Source organism: Loxodonta africana, chromosome 2 (assembly GCF_030014295.1).
Source record: "Loxodonta africana isolate mLoxAfr1 chromosome 2, mLoxAfr1.hap2, whole genome shotgun sequence".
Classification (NCBI taxonomy): domain Eukaryota; kingdom Metazoa; phylum Chordata; class Mammalia; order Proboscidea; family Elephantidae; genus Loxodonta; species Loxodonta africana.
Genome location: NC_087343.1, coordinates 5633906 through 5649907, shown reverse-complemented (window position 1 = coordinate 5649907; position 16002 = coordinate 5633906). Strand labels below are relative to the sequence as shown.

The 16002-nt window shown below is 51.9% G+C and overlaps 1 protein-coding gene across 1 annotated transcript; it reads left to right on the top strand.

The window, feature by feature from the left end:
• The first annotated feature begins 13171 nt into the window (after positions 1-13171).
• On the top strand, positions 13172-14704 carry LOC135230421 (basic proline-rich protein-like). The gene has a single exon (XM_064279682.1). It carries the CDS (start codon positions 13172-13174, stop codon positions 14702-14704), a length of 1533 nt encoding a protein of 510 aa, XP_064135752.1.
• Positions 14705-16002: the final 1298 nt, after the last annotated feature.

The window sequence follows — 16002 nt, the reverse complement described above, 5'->3', positions numbered from 1 at the left end:
GAGACGGAGTCGTCTCCTTGTAAATGTCTGGCAGGTGGGTCTGTCTGGGAAAAGACGTGGGCGGTTCTCGAGATGTAAGTACTTCTCTTCCCGAAGCTCAACCAGTGCAGGACTCAGCGAGACACCCAGAGAAATATGGGCAGTAACCAGTCCTGAGTGAGGGCAGACTCTCCTCCCAGGAAATTGGGGGTGCAGAGTCCACCCTCCTTGAAACTGCCTCTGGCTGTGTGGGTCAGAGGCTCCTCCTGGACCCTCTTCCTGACCAGGGGCCCCTGGATGTTGGGGGGCTCAGGTGATGCTGGTACAAAGGCAGGGCTGGGGTCCGCAGGGGAGACACGCCTCCAGGAAGAGAACTGGCCTTCAGGTTCTACCCTAAACAGAGGGCTGATGCTCCTTAGCAGCAATGGAACACAACCAGCCACGTAAGCAAGACCTGGCCAACTCATTGGGCCTGACCGCGCCCGGGAGTCTGCCTCCCTCCCGCATGCGGAGGACGATTCTTTCCTCTCAGTAGCTCCCTTCCTCCCCATTCTTGTGCACATCAGGCAGAGGGCAGAGAAGCTTCAATAGCAGAGCGGCACCCCCTGGGGTCTCAGCCTTGATGGCATTTCCCATGGGGCCCAGAATAAAGGTGCCTTGGCAAGGAGGGGTGTGGGCATGGAAACAGCGTTCTCCCAAAAGATGCCCAAATTGTCGCCTGCGGTTGCCAATGTCCTGTTTGTGTGGCTCTGTTTTGCCTCAGGAAGGGGAAAAAGCCATGTTTCCTGTCATTTTTTACTTAAAAGGAAGAAAAAGATGAGGGGAGCAGCAAGAAAGCAGAAAGGGAAAGACGTGGTTGGGAGGGTCCAGGAGAGCGTATGTGAGTGATGAAGCTGGGGTGGGAGACAAGGAAGAAAAGGAAAGTATTGCAGGTCCCCGTACATACCATGCTGAGTGAAGTAAGACAGACACAGAAGGTCACGTACTCGATGATCCCACGTATATGAACTATCTAGAAGAAGAAGAAAAAAAAAAAAAAACTAGAAGAGGCAACAGAAAAAACAGATCAGAGGGTGCCAGGGGCTAGGGTGGAGAGTGGGGAGTTACTTTATATAGATATAAACCCATTACCATCAAGTGACTAGTAGTGACCCTATAGGACAGTGTAGAACTGCCCCACAGGGTTTCCAAAGCTGTAATCTTTACGGAAGCAGACTGTTACATCTTTCTCCGTCAATTGGTTGGTAGATTCGAACTGCTGACAGTTCGGTTAGCAGCGAGTGCTTAACCACTGTCAGTGGGCTTGGTTTATATACAGATACAGCAAAGTAGACAAACCATAGTCATTGGAATCAAACCAATGCAAATTTTGGCTCTAATGCACACAAAAAAAAAATCATGAAAAAATACAGATTCCTGGGCCCTGCCCCAGACCTAAAATAAAAGTAAGGTCCTAATGTTTTGTCAATCAAAATGAAGAGGGGGAGGGATGGGGCACTCCCAGTTTTACTGGGGGCTGGTTTGAGGGGGGAAGGGAACAACAAACACATCAGTGCAGGCTTGTTCCTCCGTGTCCCTCAAAGGCCTTTACACAGGGGCAGCAGGAGTGTATGGGTTAAGCTGGTTAGTTCTCCTGGTTAGTAACAAGTGAGCAGCTCAGGGCCAACCTGGAGGACAAGACACCTGCAAGGTTGGTGAGGGGTTTGATGTGACTCTGCAGGACGTACCCTATCCCACTATATTGTGTTCCCCAAAAGACATGTTCAAGCCCTAACACCCAGTGCCTGTGACCCTGTTTGGAAATAGGGTCTTTGAAGCCGTTACCAGTTAAGTTAACATGAGGTCATGCTGGAGTAGGGTGGGTCCTAACCCAATATGACTGGTGTCCATATAAGAAAAGGAGAAGAAATAGACATGGAGAGAAGGCGGTCATGTGAAGATGGAGGCAGACATTGGAGTGTTGTGTCTACAAGCCAAGGGTCGCTGACAACCACCAGATGCTGGAAGATAAAGCAAGGATCTTCCTCTAAACCCTTCAGAGGGAGCACGGCCCTGCTGACACCCTGATTTCAGAGTTCTGCCCTCCAAAACTGTGAGAATAAATTTTTGTGACTTTCAGCCACCGATGTTGTGGTACTTTGTTACTTTTGTTACGACAGTACCATTGAAGGTGTTCATGTCTAGATGCTAGAGCAAGACCTGGTTGCCTCAAGGGGTAGCTGGAACCCTTAAACTTGGAATAAGCTCCATAATTATCTCAACCAGGCATTGTTGTGGCCAGTGGCTGGGTGGGGCTAGGGATGGAATGCTAATGAAATTTCCGGATGTTCAATGTTTAGAGGAGACCCAATCCAGACATCACAGAAGGACAGCTCAGAAACCAAGGTCAAGAGGCTGAAATGTTGGGCCACAAGGAGCCAGGTGAGATGGAGCTAACACAAACGTAAACCCTGGATTCAGACGCATGGCTCCAGCCCACCTCTGAGAGACACAGCTGCAGGGACCATGGATGTCGCTGGCCTTCACATTGAACAGAGGGGAGCCCCTCTTGGGTCTTTGGCCTGGCCGCTTCCCAAGGGAGATATCCCTTGTGCCCTTGCACATGACCCCCCACAAAACCCAAAGAAAGCATTTTTACCCTGCTTTTGAAGTTAGAGTCTTGGTGTTTGTTTGTTTGTTTGCTTGCTTTTCCTAGCTTCTGAGTTTTCCCTCCGCAGCACAATGCCTTATCCACGCTCGTCCTCCTGCCCCTGGTCTGGGGGCACGAGCAGCTTTTCAAACTTTGCCTTTGGCTATGCTGAGCCCCTGGGCACAGGGAGGTAAAAAAGTCAGGAAGTGTTTCTAAGTCTTGAAATGACAGAGGTCATCTTGTCTTCTCAGTGCTCTTGTTTATGATGCAGGAGACTTTGCCTTACTCCTCCCCACTCCCCACTCTCCCCTCTCCACTACGGGCTCTCCTCCCCTTGGAGCATCAGCCAACAGTTGGGACTTCACCCCAGAAACTTCAGGAACTAAAGGCCCAAGGTATCTGAGAAATAGGATGAGCCCTTCTGTGTCTGAACAGGGCCGAACCACAGCCCCTGGTAAGATTTACAAGATCAATTTAGCCCAAAATGAGGAAGATCTTTCTAATGAATGGAGCTGCTGGATAAGGGAGAAATCATCCTTGGGGTGGTAGTGAGTTCCCCATTACAAGGAGTATGTAATGGCTGAATAAGCACCAGTGGGAGTGTTGAAGAGCTGTCTGAGTTAGATAGTAGGTAAGATGAGAGTCTAAATTCTAGGATTCCGACAAGAGGGCCTCACCCAGGGTCCCACAGTGAAAGCTAGGGATACCATTATTAGTAAAAGGCAGAGCTGGAGTGAGGGGGCTGGAAACCAGGGAGAGAGGCCTGAGAGAGCCAGAGAACTGGTACTGACTCCAGGAATGGTAGAGGAGGTGAGAACAGCTTCAGGAGAAGGTTGGCTGAACACCCAGCAAATCTGGCTCCCACCTAGGCTTTCCCCACACGCCAGGGATGAAGTTTCTCGAAATAGCTTCTGCTTTTGACCCTGTAGGATAAGCCCCTGTGGGACAAAGAGCTACATTTGGACTTCCGTTTCTGGTTCCTGAAAATTGCCTGAGTGATAAAGATCCCTTTTGTTATAACACGTCAATATGTGCAAGTGAACAAATGAATTGGGAGTCCCAGGCTCATCACCTTGGCAACGGGCCTCAGGTAAGGAGGAGACATGAAGGCCCTGCAGGCTCTGGGGCCTGATGTTTGTCCAGGCAGCAAGTCATGGAGGCTTTGGGGTAAAAGCTGACTACACAGGGGGCCTGGGGCCCCCTCAGCTATGGTGCTAGAGGGAAGCATGCATAGTTCTCAGCCCACCCAAGTAAGCCTACCTGGCCTGGGGGTACGGGCTGGCAGAAGGCAGCCCCCTTTGCGTCCCTGACCCACCATGCCAGGCGGAGAGCTTCCTGAAGCCGGGGGACCGGCCTCTCCTATGACTACCCCTTTGAGTCCCTCGTCTACAGCACACACAGAAGTCTTCCCTCTCCTCCCAGACAGCTTTCAAGGCAGGGGTCTGCTCTTGTGTTGTATGCTGTCTGCTTCTTGCCGGGAGTAATACAAGCTTTGGCCTGGAGCACCTAACGCACTCAGCCTCTGATGGGAAGGACGTGATATCCAAGGAGGAATTGCTGTTAGTGATGGGTCCCCTGTTTCTAACGGCCCCCTGGCTATTTAGAAATCTGGGACAACTCAGTACCACGCAGTTTTGGTGGGGTGTCTCGCATCCCCCATCCTTCCTGAAGAAAGGAGGAACAAAAGAGCTGGTCACCCCCTTAGGATGGAAAGGACAAGCAGAAGAAACCTAAGCCAGCACCTCAGTCAACGACTCTCTCAGGAGTGCTTTGCATGGGTGGGCGGCGGGCAGCCTTCCTGACAGCCCCTGGGACAGCATGCTCATTACCTGCTCCAAGGCAGGAACGTGAGGGGAGACGTGCCTAGTCCCTTGCCTGAGACTGCCCGCTGGAATGTGAGAGCAGGAACCCCGGCCCTGCCAGCACCCAGAGAGACAGTCACGTGTGTATGTGGATGGCATGGGAGCTCCCCAGGCCCCCACCCTGATGGGAGCACTCAGTGACGCACACGGGAGTTTACGCAGGACCCCCGGGCTCCATGTCAGCCCCCTCTGAGCCCTTGCCCCCTCCCAGCACCTCTGCTCTCCCTGATGGCACTGACCCTGAGGACACCTTGCCCCCTCCCTCAGGGCCTCGCTGGCGGGGAGGCATGGGTAGCGCCGTGTGTGAGTGTGTGTCTGGGGAGCTGGTCCCATTTATGTTTCTTTCAAAATATTGAAAGTGTTTCCCTCCTCTAAAATGTCAGCCTCCTGACAGGTTTTGATCTGTCTCCTTTGTTCTCTAATTACCACGGAGACGCGGTATTAAGGGATGATAAAAATCCCCACGACGGCATCACTGTAATTGAAGGTTTTGAGAGAGAAACATGTTAGCGGGATCCCGCCTCGCTCTGTGAGGTCCCAGCGTGTGTCCTTGAGAAGGGATGTTCCCACGCAGACGGCAGTGAGTGTCAAACTGGGCCAGGGCTGCGTTAAGGGCTTGGTGTGTCAGCTACAACCGCGAGGCCCCAGTCAGCTGGACTGTTTGGTGGAAAAGCCAGCCAAGCCATGTACTGGACTCAAATAGTCAAAGAGAAAACTGGCTGTTGAATGTTTTTAAGAAAAGTCCCTGGTTGGTGCAAATGGCTTGCACTCGGCTACCAACCAGAAGGCTGGTAGTTCAAACCCACACTGATGTGCCACATAAGAAAGGCCTGGTAATCTTCATCTATAAAGATTATGGCCAAGAAAACCCTGTGGAGCAGTTCTACACTGTGACACATGGGGGCGCCGTGAGTTGGGAGCCAACTCAGTGACAGCCAAGGACAACAATGTTTTTAAATATTACAGCGTCGAGTCACATCCTGAGACAAAACTAGAAAGCTAGGGAAAGGTGGCTTCGTGTTTCTGAGATAGGAAACAGTGGTTGGGAGTTGGAGCCGCCCCCTGGCTCACGTTGTCATGCAGAGGCCTCTGGACGGAAGCTCGCCTGGGCTCCAGCCCTGGAAACATCCTGACACACAGGTCCTTCTGCAGGCTGCCCGGGGTCCCCGTGCCACTCCCGGGAACAATCGGCAGGCCCTCGGGGGCTGCCTGGTGCCAGGGTCTGCAATGGGCTGTTTATCTCACACCCAGGTCCACCTCTGAGCTCTGGGACTCTGACCCACCCCGCCCTAAACACCCCGTTCACCTCTCTGCCCCCGCTTCCATCCTGTAGAACCTAGCCTTGGCCCCTGCCTGTCACCCTTTCCCTACACCCCTGGACCATGCTGCCGCCCCCCACCGTGCACCTGGGCCTAGGACCTTCCAAATATATTTAATGAGTCCTGGTGGTGCAACAGTTAAGTGCTCTGCTGCTAACTGAAAAGTTGGCAGTTCAAACCCACCCAGCGGCTCTGGAGGAGAAAGGCCTGGCAATCTGCTCCCATAGAGATTACAGCCTAGAAAACCCAAAGGAGCAGTACTACTCCATCACATGGGGTGACTATGAGCCCAAACTGACTCGACGGCACCTAAAAACAGCAACAACAAAAAATATAACCACAAGTTTGTCATTTTAACCATTTCCAAGTGCACAGTTCAGTGGCACCAAGTACATCCACTAGGCTGTGCCATCATCGCCACCTCTACTTCCAAAACGTCTTCATCACCCAACAGAAACTCGGCACCCTCAGCAGTAACTGCCCGCGGGCCCCCAGCCCCCAGTAGCCTCCAGTCAGCTGGTCTCTCTGCATTTGCCTATGCTAGCTATTTCATACACGTGGGGTCATACATTAGTTGTCCCCTTTTCCAGGCCTACCCACGCCATAGCGTAAATCAGAACTTCATTTCTCTTCCTGGCTAAGGAGTCCCTGGGTGGCGCAAACAGTTAAGTGCTCGACTACTAGCCAGAATGTTGGCTGTTTGAACCCACTCAGAAGGCCCTCAGAAAACAGGCCAGGAGACCTGCTTCCGAAAGTTCACAGCCTTGAAGACCCTACGGAGCTCAGTTCTATGCTGCACACATGGGGTCGCCAGGAGTCGGAATCGACTCGACAGCAACTAACAGCAGCAGCCATACGTCACCATACATATGTGCCAGATTTTGTTTATCCATTCATCTGTTGATGGACATTTGGGCTGTTTCCTCGACTCTGCTCTTGATAGCACCTAGGTGCCCTTGCCTCTTTGCCAGGACCATCTCTTCTCTCCACAACTCCCATCAGACTACAGAGTTCTGCTAGAAAAAAATGAGTGAGATAACCTTGCCAAGTGGCAGCATGATGAACATGGATTCTGGTGCTGCCAGCTGCCCCAGGCCCCTCCCTCTCTGGCCGGTCCACTATCCCGCCTCCCTGTTCCCTCCCTCCTACCTCACTGTCTGCTCCTCCAGTACCTGTCTTGCTGGCCGGCTGCTACTGTTGACTCTCTCTTCTTGCACCTCCCCATTCTCGGGTTGATCTCACCAATGTGGGGCTCCACCTGTTATTCCACAACACCTGGATTAGTGTTTAATTGAATAACTAAGGAAAGCAGTTGTTATGGATTGAATTATGTCCCAAAAAATATGCGTTGTAAAGCCTAACCTCTATGCCTGTGGTTATAATCCCATCTGGGAGTGTGTTGTCTCTGTTATGTTCATGAGTCAGGATTAGTGCAGGGTGTGTCTTGAGTCAATCTCTCACAAGATCTAAAAGGAGCAGATTAAGCAAGCAGAGATGCGGGGAATAGAGATGCCTGGTCACATGGAGATCTCCAGGGAAGACAGCAGCTGAAGAGACACGGACCATCTCTCAGAGCCAACACAGAAAGCCTTCCCCTAGAGCCAGCACCCTGAATTCAAACTTCTAGCCTCTGAAACTTCAAGAAAATAAATTTCTGTTCATTAAAGCCACCCACTTGTGGTATTTCTGTTATATCAGCACTAGATGACTAAGACAGTAGCCTAACCATGTTGACACATAAAACTGACCATCACAGTGTGCCTGCCCCATATCCTACCCATCAGCAACCCAGAGACGGATGCCTAGGGGGCCTCTACCTCCACACCCACGTAAAGAAGGCTGTGGTGAACGTCTTCAGGCAGGCTACCACAGAACCTTAGTGAGACGTTCTTTAGGATCCGTGTAGGTGTGTTGCTGTTGCTGTGTGCCACTGCGTCCATTCCAACTCACAGCAACTCCCTGTGACAGAGTAGAGCTGCCCCTTAGGGTTTCGGAGGCTGTAGTCTCTACAGGAGCAGGATGCCAGGTCTTTCTCCAGTGGGGCAGCTGGGTGGGTTTGAACAGCCAACCTCTCAGTTAACAGCTGAGTGCTTAACCATTGCATCATCAGACCTCCTGTCATGTAGATGTGGGTGTACACAATTTTCCACCGCTGTCTGTCAGTTTGTCTGTCGTAGCTAGTGTGTTACTGCGACACTGGAAGCTATACCACTGGCATTTCAAATAGCAGCAGGGTTACCCCTGTTGGACAGATTTCAGCAGAGCTTCCAGACTAAGACAGACTAGAAAGAAAGGCCTGGTGATCTATTTCTGAAAGTTTGCCAATGAAAACCCTGTGGATCACAGAGTATTGTCTGAGACTTCAACTTGCCTACTTTGGACCCATGATCAGGAGAGACTGATCACTGGAGAAGGACACACGTTTGGTAAAGTGAACAGCCAGTGAGGGTGAGGGAAACCCTCAATGAGAGGATTGATACAATGGCCACAACCATGGACTCAAACATACCAACAATCATGAAGATGGCACAGGGCTGGACAATGTTTTATCCTGTTACACTCCTTGACAACAACTAACAACAGCAACAAATTTAAATTTATTAAATCCCGACAGATTGCTGTGGAGAACAGCTACATCAGCTTATACTTCACCCAGGAGTGCAAGAGGGTTCAATCCCTAGGCACAAATGCCATTATCCAGCTGTCAAATATTTGCAGGTCTAATAGGTGTGAAGTGGTGCCTTTAATGGGTGTAAAGTGACAGTGTTTTTTAATTTGCAATTCTTTAATCACTACTGAGTTTGAACAACTGTTCGTTTTTGTATGTCTTTGAAGTTTCTTCCTCTGTAAATTGCCTCTTTATACCCTTTGCTCATTTTTCTACTGGGGCTCTGACCCTCTTCTTGTTAATTTCATGAGCTCCTTGGAGAAAGTACTTACTACTTACGTATTGGTTTTAGACACTGCAGCTGTCTTCCCCCGATTTGCCATGTATCAGCTAGCTTTGTCCTTGATGTCCAGCACTGAACAGAAATCTTTAATTATGATGCTACTAACTTCATCAACAGATCTTTGTCTTATGGTGATTGGGGGTGTCATTTAACAAGTGCTTCACCACCTCGAGGGTCCCTGGGTGGCACAAATGGTTTACATGTGACTACTAACCTAAAGGTTGACAGTTTCAACCCACCCAGGAGTACCGTGGAAGAAAGACCTGGTAACCCGCTTCCATTAAGATTACAGTCAAGAAATCCCTCTGGGGCAATTCTACTCCATAATACATGGGTCACCTGGTTTGGCTTATTTATATTATCTTCTATTACTTTAAGGAGGTGCCGTCCTTACTGTATATTTCCATGTATAGGGGGATCTCCCTCTAAGTGGTTTTCTCTTTCATTGGTTCTTTTTTCAAAAATACCACATCGTTTTTGTTGCTATGTCTTCAGAGAATGTCCTGATGGATGGGTAAGTGGATGGATAGATGGATGGGTGAAGACATGTATGGCTGATTGGGTGGGTGGATGGGTGGGTGGATGGATGGATGGATGGATGGATGGATGGATGGATGGATGGATGGATGGATGGATGGATAAGCATGTGGCTCAATGAATCAGATTATTCTCTACCCTTGTTCTTTTCCTTGTACAAATATTCTGGTGTTTCAAACCAATGCACTGTTTTCTTCAGTAGACATAGTTGTTATCTACCAACAACAATGGAGATTGGCTTGCATGTGTGTTTTTGTGCATCTGTGCAAGTGCTGGGCATAATAACAGAGTGAGCAAGGGGACATGAGTGGACAAATGACTGCACATGACCATGTTCTGGTATAGTCACAATCCTAATTACATGGACACAGAATTTGGGACTCATCGGCATAGAACTTCTGAGTCAGCATTGCTGGGAAGACAGCTTCTCAGGAGCTGAGTTTTCCTGGCCCCACCTGCCCCTGGGGAGCTAGTCCTGAGGGACTGCAGTCTTGGAAGCTTCTGGTAGCAGAAATATTGGCCAGAACTGGCTGACCTTAGGCAAAACGTTAAGGATATAAGCACTAGATGCACATGGCCATACTTTTGAACAGAGAATTCTGACAGTAATTAAATGCTGTGGAGTCTTGGGATGACCCTTCCTATATGAGTTGTCCTCACACTGCCCAAGACCTGCCCTGAGATCCTGTAGCCATGTGCAGGGCAGTACACACAGGTGGCTCTGATTTTTTGAGTTCTTGGTCTGTTTTGAATGATTTGAGGCTTTTGTCTCTTATTGCAGCCTTGGGTCTAAATCTATCTACTCTACTCCTTCCTGATCTTCTGCACCAGCGTGTGGCTGCCTAGATGAGCAGATCGCCGCATTTATCAGAAATTTACCAAGAGTCAGATTCATAAACAGACTCTGAGTAAGAACTGGAGAGACTCTTCTATGTTAAAAAAAAAAAAAAAAAAAGATCTATCTATCATCCATCCATCCATCCATACACCTATCTACCCACACGTGCACACACACTCATATAAATGAGTTAACAGGTAGCCAACGTGACCTCTAGTTTGCTTACTTGGGGACTTTTTTCCCACACTCCTTTGAGTTTGGCGCTGTATTCCAGCTACTTGTAGCCACTGGGAGTGTAATGTTTCAGGGAGCCTGAGCTCATTCACAAAATATAATCGTTTGTTCATTCAACAAGTATTTATGGAGTGTTTCTGTGGCAGAACTATTCTAGAGCTGGGGACACAGCAGAAACAGCACCCCTACCTCATAGAACATTCAGGGAGAACAAAAACCATGAAATATAAACAAAATGAACATAACAATTATAACAAATATTATACGTAGTTAGGTAGTGGCGACTGTTGTGAAAAGCAATAAAGAGCAGGCAAGAGAGAGGTACAGGCATGTTGTTTTATACTGAAAGCTCAGGGAAGACCCTCTCAGAAGGTGACATTTAAGCAGAGACCCCACAAACTAATGTGTTGGAGCTGCCCTTGGGAATATTAGAGTGAGGAGCTTCAAGACCAAGGAATGGCAAGTGTAGGGCCCACCCTGGAAGCACACCCAGCATGTTCCAGGAACAGGAAGAAAGCCAGCGCATGCAATGAGTGTGCATGCGTGCAAGGAGCAGGGTGTGCAAGGAAAGCAGTGGTGGGGTGTGAACGTAGAAGAAGAGCTCATACCCCAGGACTTCATGGGCCACATAAGGACTGGGCCACCATCAGCAGCCACGAGCAAACTGAAGACATGAGTACAGGGGCAAACGGAGATAGGGGCTCAAGCATGAGCCATTGCTGGTCCAGAGAGGAGACAATGGAAGCTCACATGTGGTGGTAAATGGAAGAGTAGAGGGGTGGCGGGATTTTGGATACAGCTAGAAGGGACAGTCAACAGGATTTGCCAATGGAGGAAAAGAAGACTTAAGGACAGGAATTGCAATGAAAGTGACTTTCTTTATATGGCGGATCTGGGGTTCAATCAGGTATACCTTTACACGGAGAGAGCAGGAAAGGTTCTTCAACCTTGTCCCGAATGACATTTTGGGTTGAATCATTATTGTGGGGGACTAGTCTATGCACCAGAGGACATTTAGTCACATCCCTGGTCTCTACCCTTTGGATGCCAGGAGCTCGCCCCATTTATGACAATCAAACATGTCTCCAGACATATATGCATTTCATACCTGGACTATTCACAAGAGCTGAAAGGTGGAAACAATCCAAGTGTCCATCAACAGATGATGGATAAACGAAACGCAAGACATTCATACAATGGAGTATTAACAAAATTTACTTGGCCATAAAAAGGAATGAAGTCCTGATACATGGATGAAACTTGAAAACATTATGCTTAATGAAAGAAGCCATGCACGAAGGTCACATATTATATGATTCTATTTATATGAGGAACCCTGGTGGTCCAGTGGTTAGGAGCTTGGCTGCTAATCAAAAGTCAGCAGTTTGAATCCACTAGCCGCTTTTTGGAAGCTCTATAGGGCAGCTCTACTTTGTCCTACAGGGTCGCTATAAGTCAGAGTCGACTCAACGGCAACAGGTATTTATATGAAATAAAATAGGCAAATCCTTAGAGACACCAAGCAGATGGATGGTTGCCAGGGGCTGGGGGTGGAATTGGGAGTAACCACTTAACGGACATGGACTTCCGTTTAGGAGGAGGAAAATATTTTGGAAGTAGATAAAGGTGGTGTTTACACAACGCTGTGAACACAGGTAATACCACTGCATTGCTCACTTTGAAACCGTCGATTTTATGTTACCTGAATTTCACCTCCAGAAACGTTGTTGTGTGCTGAGTCGATTCCGACCCATAGTGGCCCTACGGGACAGGGGAGAACCGCCGCACGGGGTTTCCTAGGCTCTAATCTTTATGGAAGCAGATCGCCACATCTTTCTCGTGTGCAGCGGCTGGTAGGTTCAAAGCACTGACCTTTCGGTTAGCAGTCAAGTGCTTTAACCACTGCGCCACCAGAACTCCTTTCCATAAATAACTATATGTAAATTAAATATATATATATACATATAAACAAAACAGTCTCCAGACATTCCCCCATGTTCCCTGAGGAGAAAAATCACCCCAACTGAGAACCACTGAGTTATGCCCTACTGTGCCCACATGGATTCTGACTCAGGAGCCTGGATTGAAGCCGTGGGGGAGCCCTACCAGGGTGCGACCCTCTGCTCCCATCAGCTGAGCATCGGTCAGCACGCCTGGAGAGGGCAAAGCAAGGAAAGTCCCAGTGAAACGCGGCTGCCCACGGGAGCGCTGTCTTTCTGTTGAAGCTAACATGCTTGCTCTTACCCGCCACTGTGAGAAAAGATGGCCTTGGGCTTGTTGGTTAAGTGCTCAGCCCCAAACTGCTGAGCAAAGGGCTCAGGCCCTTCCAGGTGTGTAAGGCTCCTCGGAGCTCCTTCACCCACACCCGCCCAGCACAAGCCACGCCCACTGCTGCAGGTTCCAGGAGCCACCTCTTCACCCACACAGAAGTCATTCAAACTGCCCATAACCCTGTAACACTATCCAGCAGACAGTTTCATTCAGGAAGTTAGAAAGAAAGTTGTCTCCAATTGTAGCCACAGGGAAGTTAATGGGGCGGGGGGGGGGGCAGTCACCCCCTTTGGAGCATCACCAGCTAGCAGTGGGGTGAAGAGCCTCTTTTCTGCAGCGTTCTCTGTGGAGGGTGTGGCTGGGGACCTGGCACTGGGGTCCCAGGGTCAGGGGCACTATGTGCCCCACGGGCAGAGAAGTGGGCACCATTAACCACTCCCCACTAGGTGTTTTTCTGGCCCATGGATGGAATTCCAGGTGGAAGAGAAAGGAGTGAAGGGCAAGTAGTACAGGAAGCTACAGCCTTGAAAAACAGACTTCTCATTTCAAAAATGGGAACTGTTAGAGGTCGGATTCCCGGCCAGCCCACCTCCTGCCCAGCCAGCCCACCTCCTGCCCAGCCACCCGCCTCTGTCAGCGGAGGCTTGGGATTCCCGGCCAGCCCGCCTCCCGCCCAGCCACCCCCCTCTGTCAGTGGAGGCTTGGGATTCCCGGCCAGCCCGCCTCCTGCCCGGCCAGCCCACCTCCTGCCCAGCCACCCGCCTCTGTCAGCGGAGGCTTGGGATTCCCGGCCAGCCCACCTCCTGCCCGGCCAGCCCGCCTCCTGCCCGGCCAGCCCTCCTCCTGCCCAGCCACCCGCCTCTGTCAGCGGAGGCTTGGGATTCCCGGCCAGCCCGCCTCCCGCCCAGCCACCCCCCTCTGTCAGTGGAGGCTTGGGATTCCCGGCCAGCCCGCCTCCTGCCCGGCCAGCCCACCTCCTGCCCAGCCACCCGCCTCTGTCAGCGGAGGCTTGGGATTCCCGGCCAGCCCACCTCCTGCCCGGCCAGCCCGCCTCCTGCCCGGCCAGCCCACCTCCTGCCCGGCCAGCCCGCCTCCTGCCCGGCCAGCCCTCCTCCTGCCCGGCCAGCCCGCCTCCCGCCCAGCCACCCCCCTCTGTCAGTGGAGGCTTGGGATTCCCGGCCAGCCCGCCTCCTGCCCAGCCAGCCCACCTCCTGCCCGGCCAGCCCGCCTCCTGCCCGGCCAGCCCTCCTCCTGCCCGGCCAGCCCGCCTCCCGCCCAGCCACCCCCCTCTGTCAGCGGAGGCTTGGGATTCCCGGCCAGCCCACCTCCTGCCCGGCCAGCCCACCTCCTGCCCGGCCAGCCCACCTCCTGCCCAGCCACCCGCCTCTGTCAGCGGAGGCTTGGGATTCCCGGCCAGCCCACCTCCTGCCCGGCCAGCCCGCCTCCTGCCCGGCCAGCCCTCCTCCTGCCCGGCCAGCCCGCCTCCTGCCCGGCCAGCCCTCCTCCTGCCCGGCCAGCCCGCCTCCCGCCCAGCCACCCCCCTCTGTCAGCGGAGGCTTGGGATTCCCGGCCAGCCCACCTCCTGCCCGGCCAGCCCACCTCCTGCCCGGCCAGCCCACCTCCTGCCCAGCCACCCGCCTCTGTCAGCGGAGGCTTGGGATTCCCGGCCAGCCCGCCTCCTGCCCAGCCAGCCCACCTCCTGCCCAGCCACCCGCCTCTGTCAGCGGAGGCTTGGGATTCCCGGCCAGCCCACCTCCTGCCCGGCCAGCCCGCCTCCTGCCCGGCCAGCCCGCCTCCTGCCCGGCCAGCCCTCCTCCTGCCCGGCCAGCCCGCCTCCCGCCCAGCCACCCCCCTCTGTCAGCGGAGGCTTGGGATTCCCGGCCAGCCCACCTCCTGCCCGGCCAGCCCACCTCCTGCCCGGCCAGCCCACCTCCTGCCCGGCCAGCCCACCTCCTGCCCAGCCACCCGCCTCTGTCAGCGGAGGCTTGGGATTCCTGGCCAGCCCACCTCCTGCCCGGCCAGCCCGCCTCCCGCCCAGCCACCCCACTCTGTCAGCGGAGGCTTGCACGTTGCTATGGTGCTGAACAGGTTTCAGCAGAGCTTCCTAAGACACACTAGGAAGAAAGGCCTGCGGATCTATTTCTGAAAATCAGTCAGTGAAAGCCCTATGGATCGCACCTTTCTGATCCCCAACCAACCACAGAGATGGTGCAGGACCAGGCAGCGTTTTGTTCTGTTGTGCATGGTGTCGCTGTGAGCAGGGCCAACTTGACATCAGCTAACAAGAACGAAGACAACATAGATCATTGCACAACTTAATTGATCCCATCAGCAACTCACCAATAGGGTCCAGAATCTCACCCTCAAGGGAATTCCAGGCGTTATTTTTAAATTATTAGCAGGTTACCTTTAGGTGGCGCTGCAATCTCATTAGGGAAAAGGCAGGCAGCACTGGCCCTTTCCTCAGCTAAAAAGAAAAAAAAAATAGTGAGTTATTTGAGCACAAGCATCTAAAATTACTCTCTCCCTGGCTGTAACCACCCTGGAGTGTCCCCAACCAAAAGGAGAGTATTTTTGAGCATTAACAGCACTGGAAGCCGGCCTGAGGGATGGGAGCCAGTGTGGCCCTGACGCCGCCTGGCGTCCAGAAGTCTCTCTGTGTTTGCACACCTGTCTTGCTCTCACCCTGCAGGACCTGGCCTCCTCCCTGCCTCCTCTGCTCTGGAAGGCAACCTCCTTCCTCTGCCCCTGCCCCATCCAGGATACTTCCTGTGTACACAGGGTTCTATATTTGAACCAAAATTGCACCACTGTGATCACAAAACACCCTCATTGACATTGAGCTCTTGTCATTTGTTACAGATATCTGGAACAAAGCTGCTAGAAATACAAACATAAAATTCATCCAAAAATGAGAAAAAGGAAACGTATCACACGGCTGGTGTGCATTCCAGTCCCATGCACCCTGTGGGAGGTAAATGCCCAAACAACAAAATGCTAAATGTTCAATTAATTTTGAAGTTTAAGAGACATGGACATGGCCCACTCAGACACAGAGAACTCCGGTAGAGATGGAGGTGGGATTTCTTGAGAAGGGCACAACTGCAAGGAGGAAAGGGTAAGTCCAGTGCGGAGGGGGCAGCAAGAGGAGAGGAGGGTGCCGGCCCAAGATACTGAGGGCCCCCATCCTCTGCTGGGTGAATGAACTGAAAGGACACAGGGCAGCCAAGTGTGGAAGGGGGAGGAATGACATGTGGGTATGGGGGAGGACAGGGGTGGATTAGCCAGTAAGCAAGGTAGGCAGGGTCTTCATTGTGTTTACTTACTAATCTGTAGTCACAGTGTCACATCAAAGATGTGGTAAAAACAGGTGAAATTGTAC

Coding starts and splice junctions, on each gene's coding strand:
- LOC135230421 (XM_064279682.1), top strand. CDS start 13,172: ATGGGAACTGTTAGAGGTCGGATTCCCGGCCAGCCCACCTCCTGCCCA.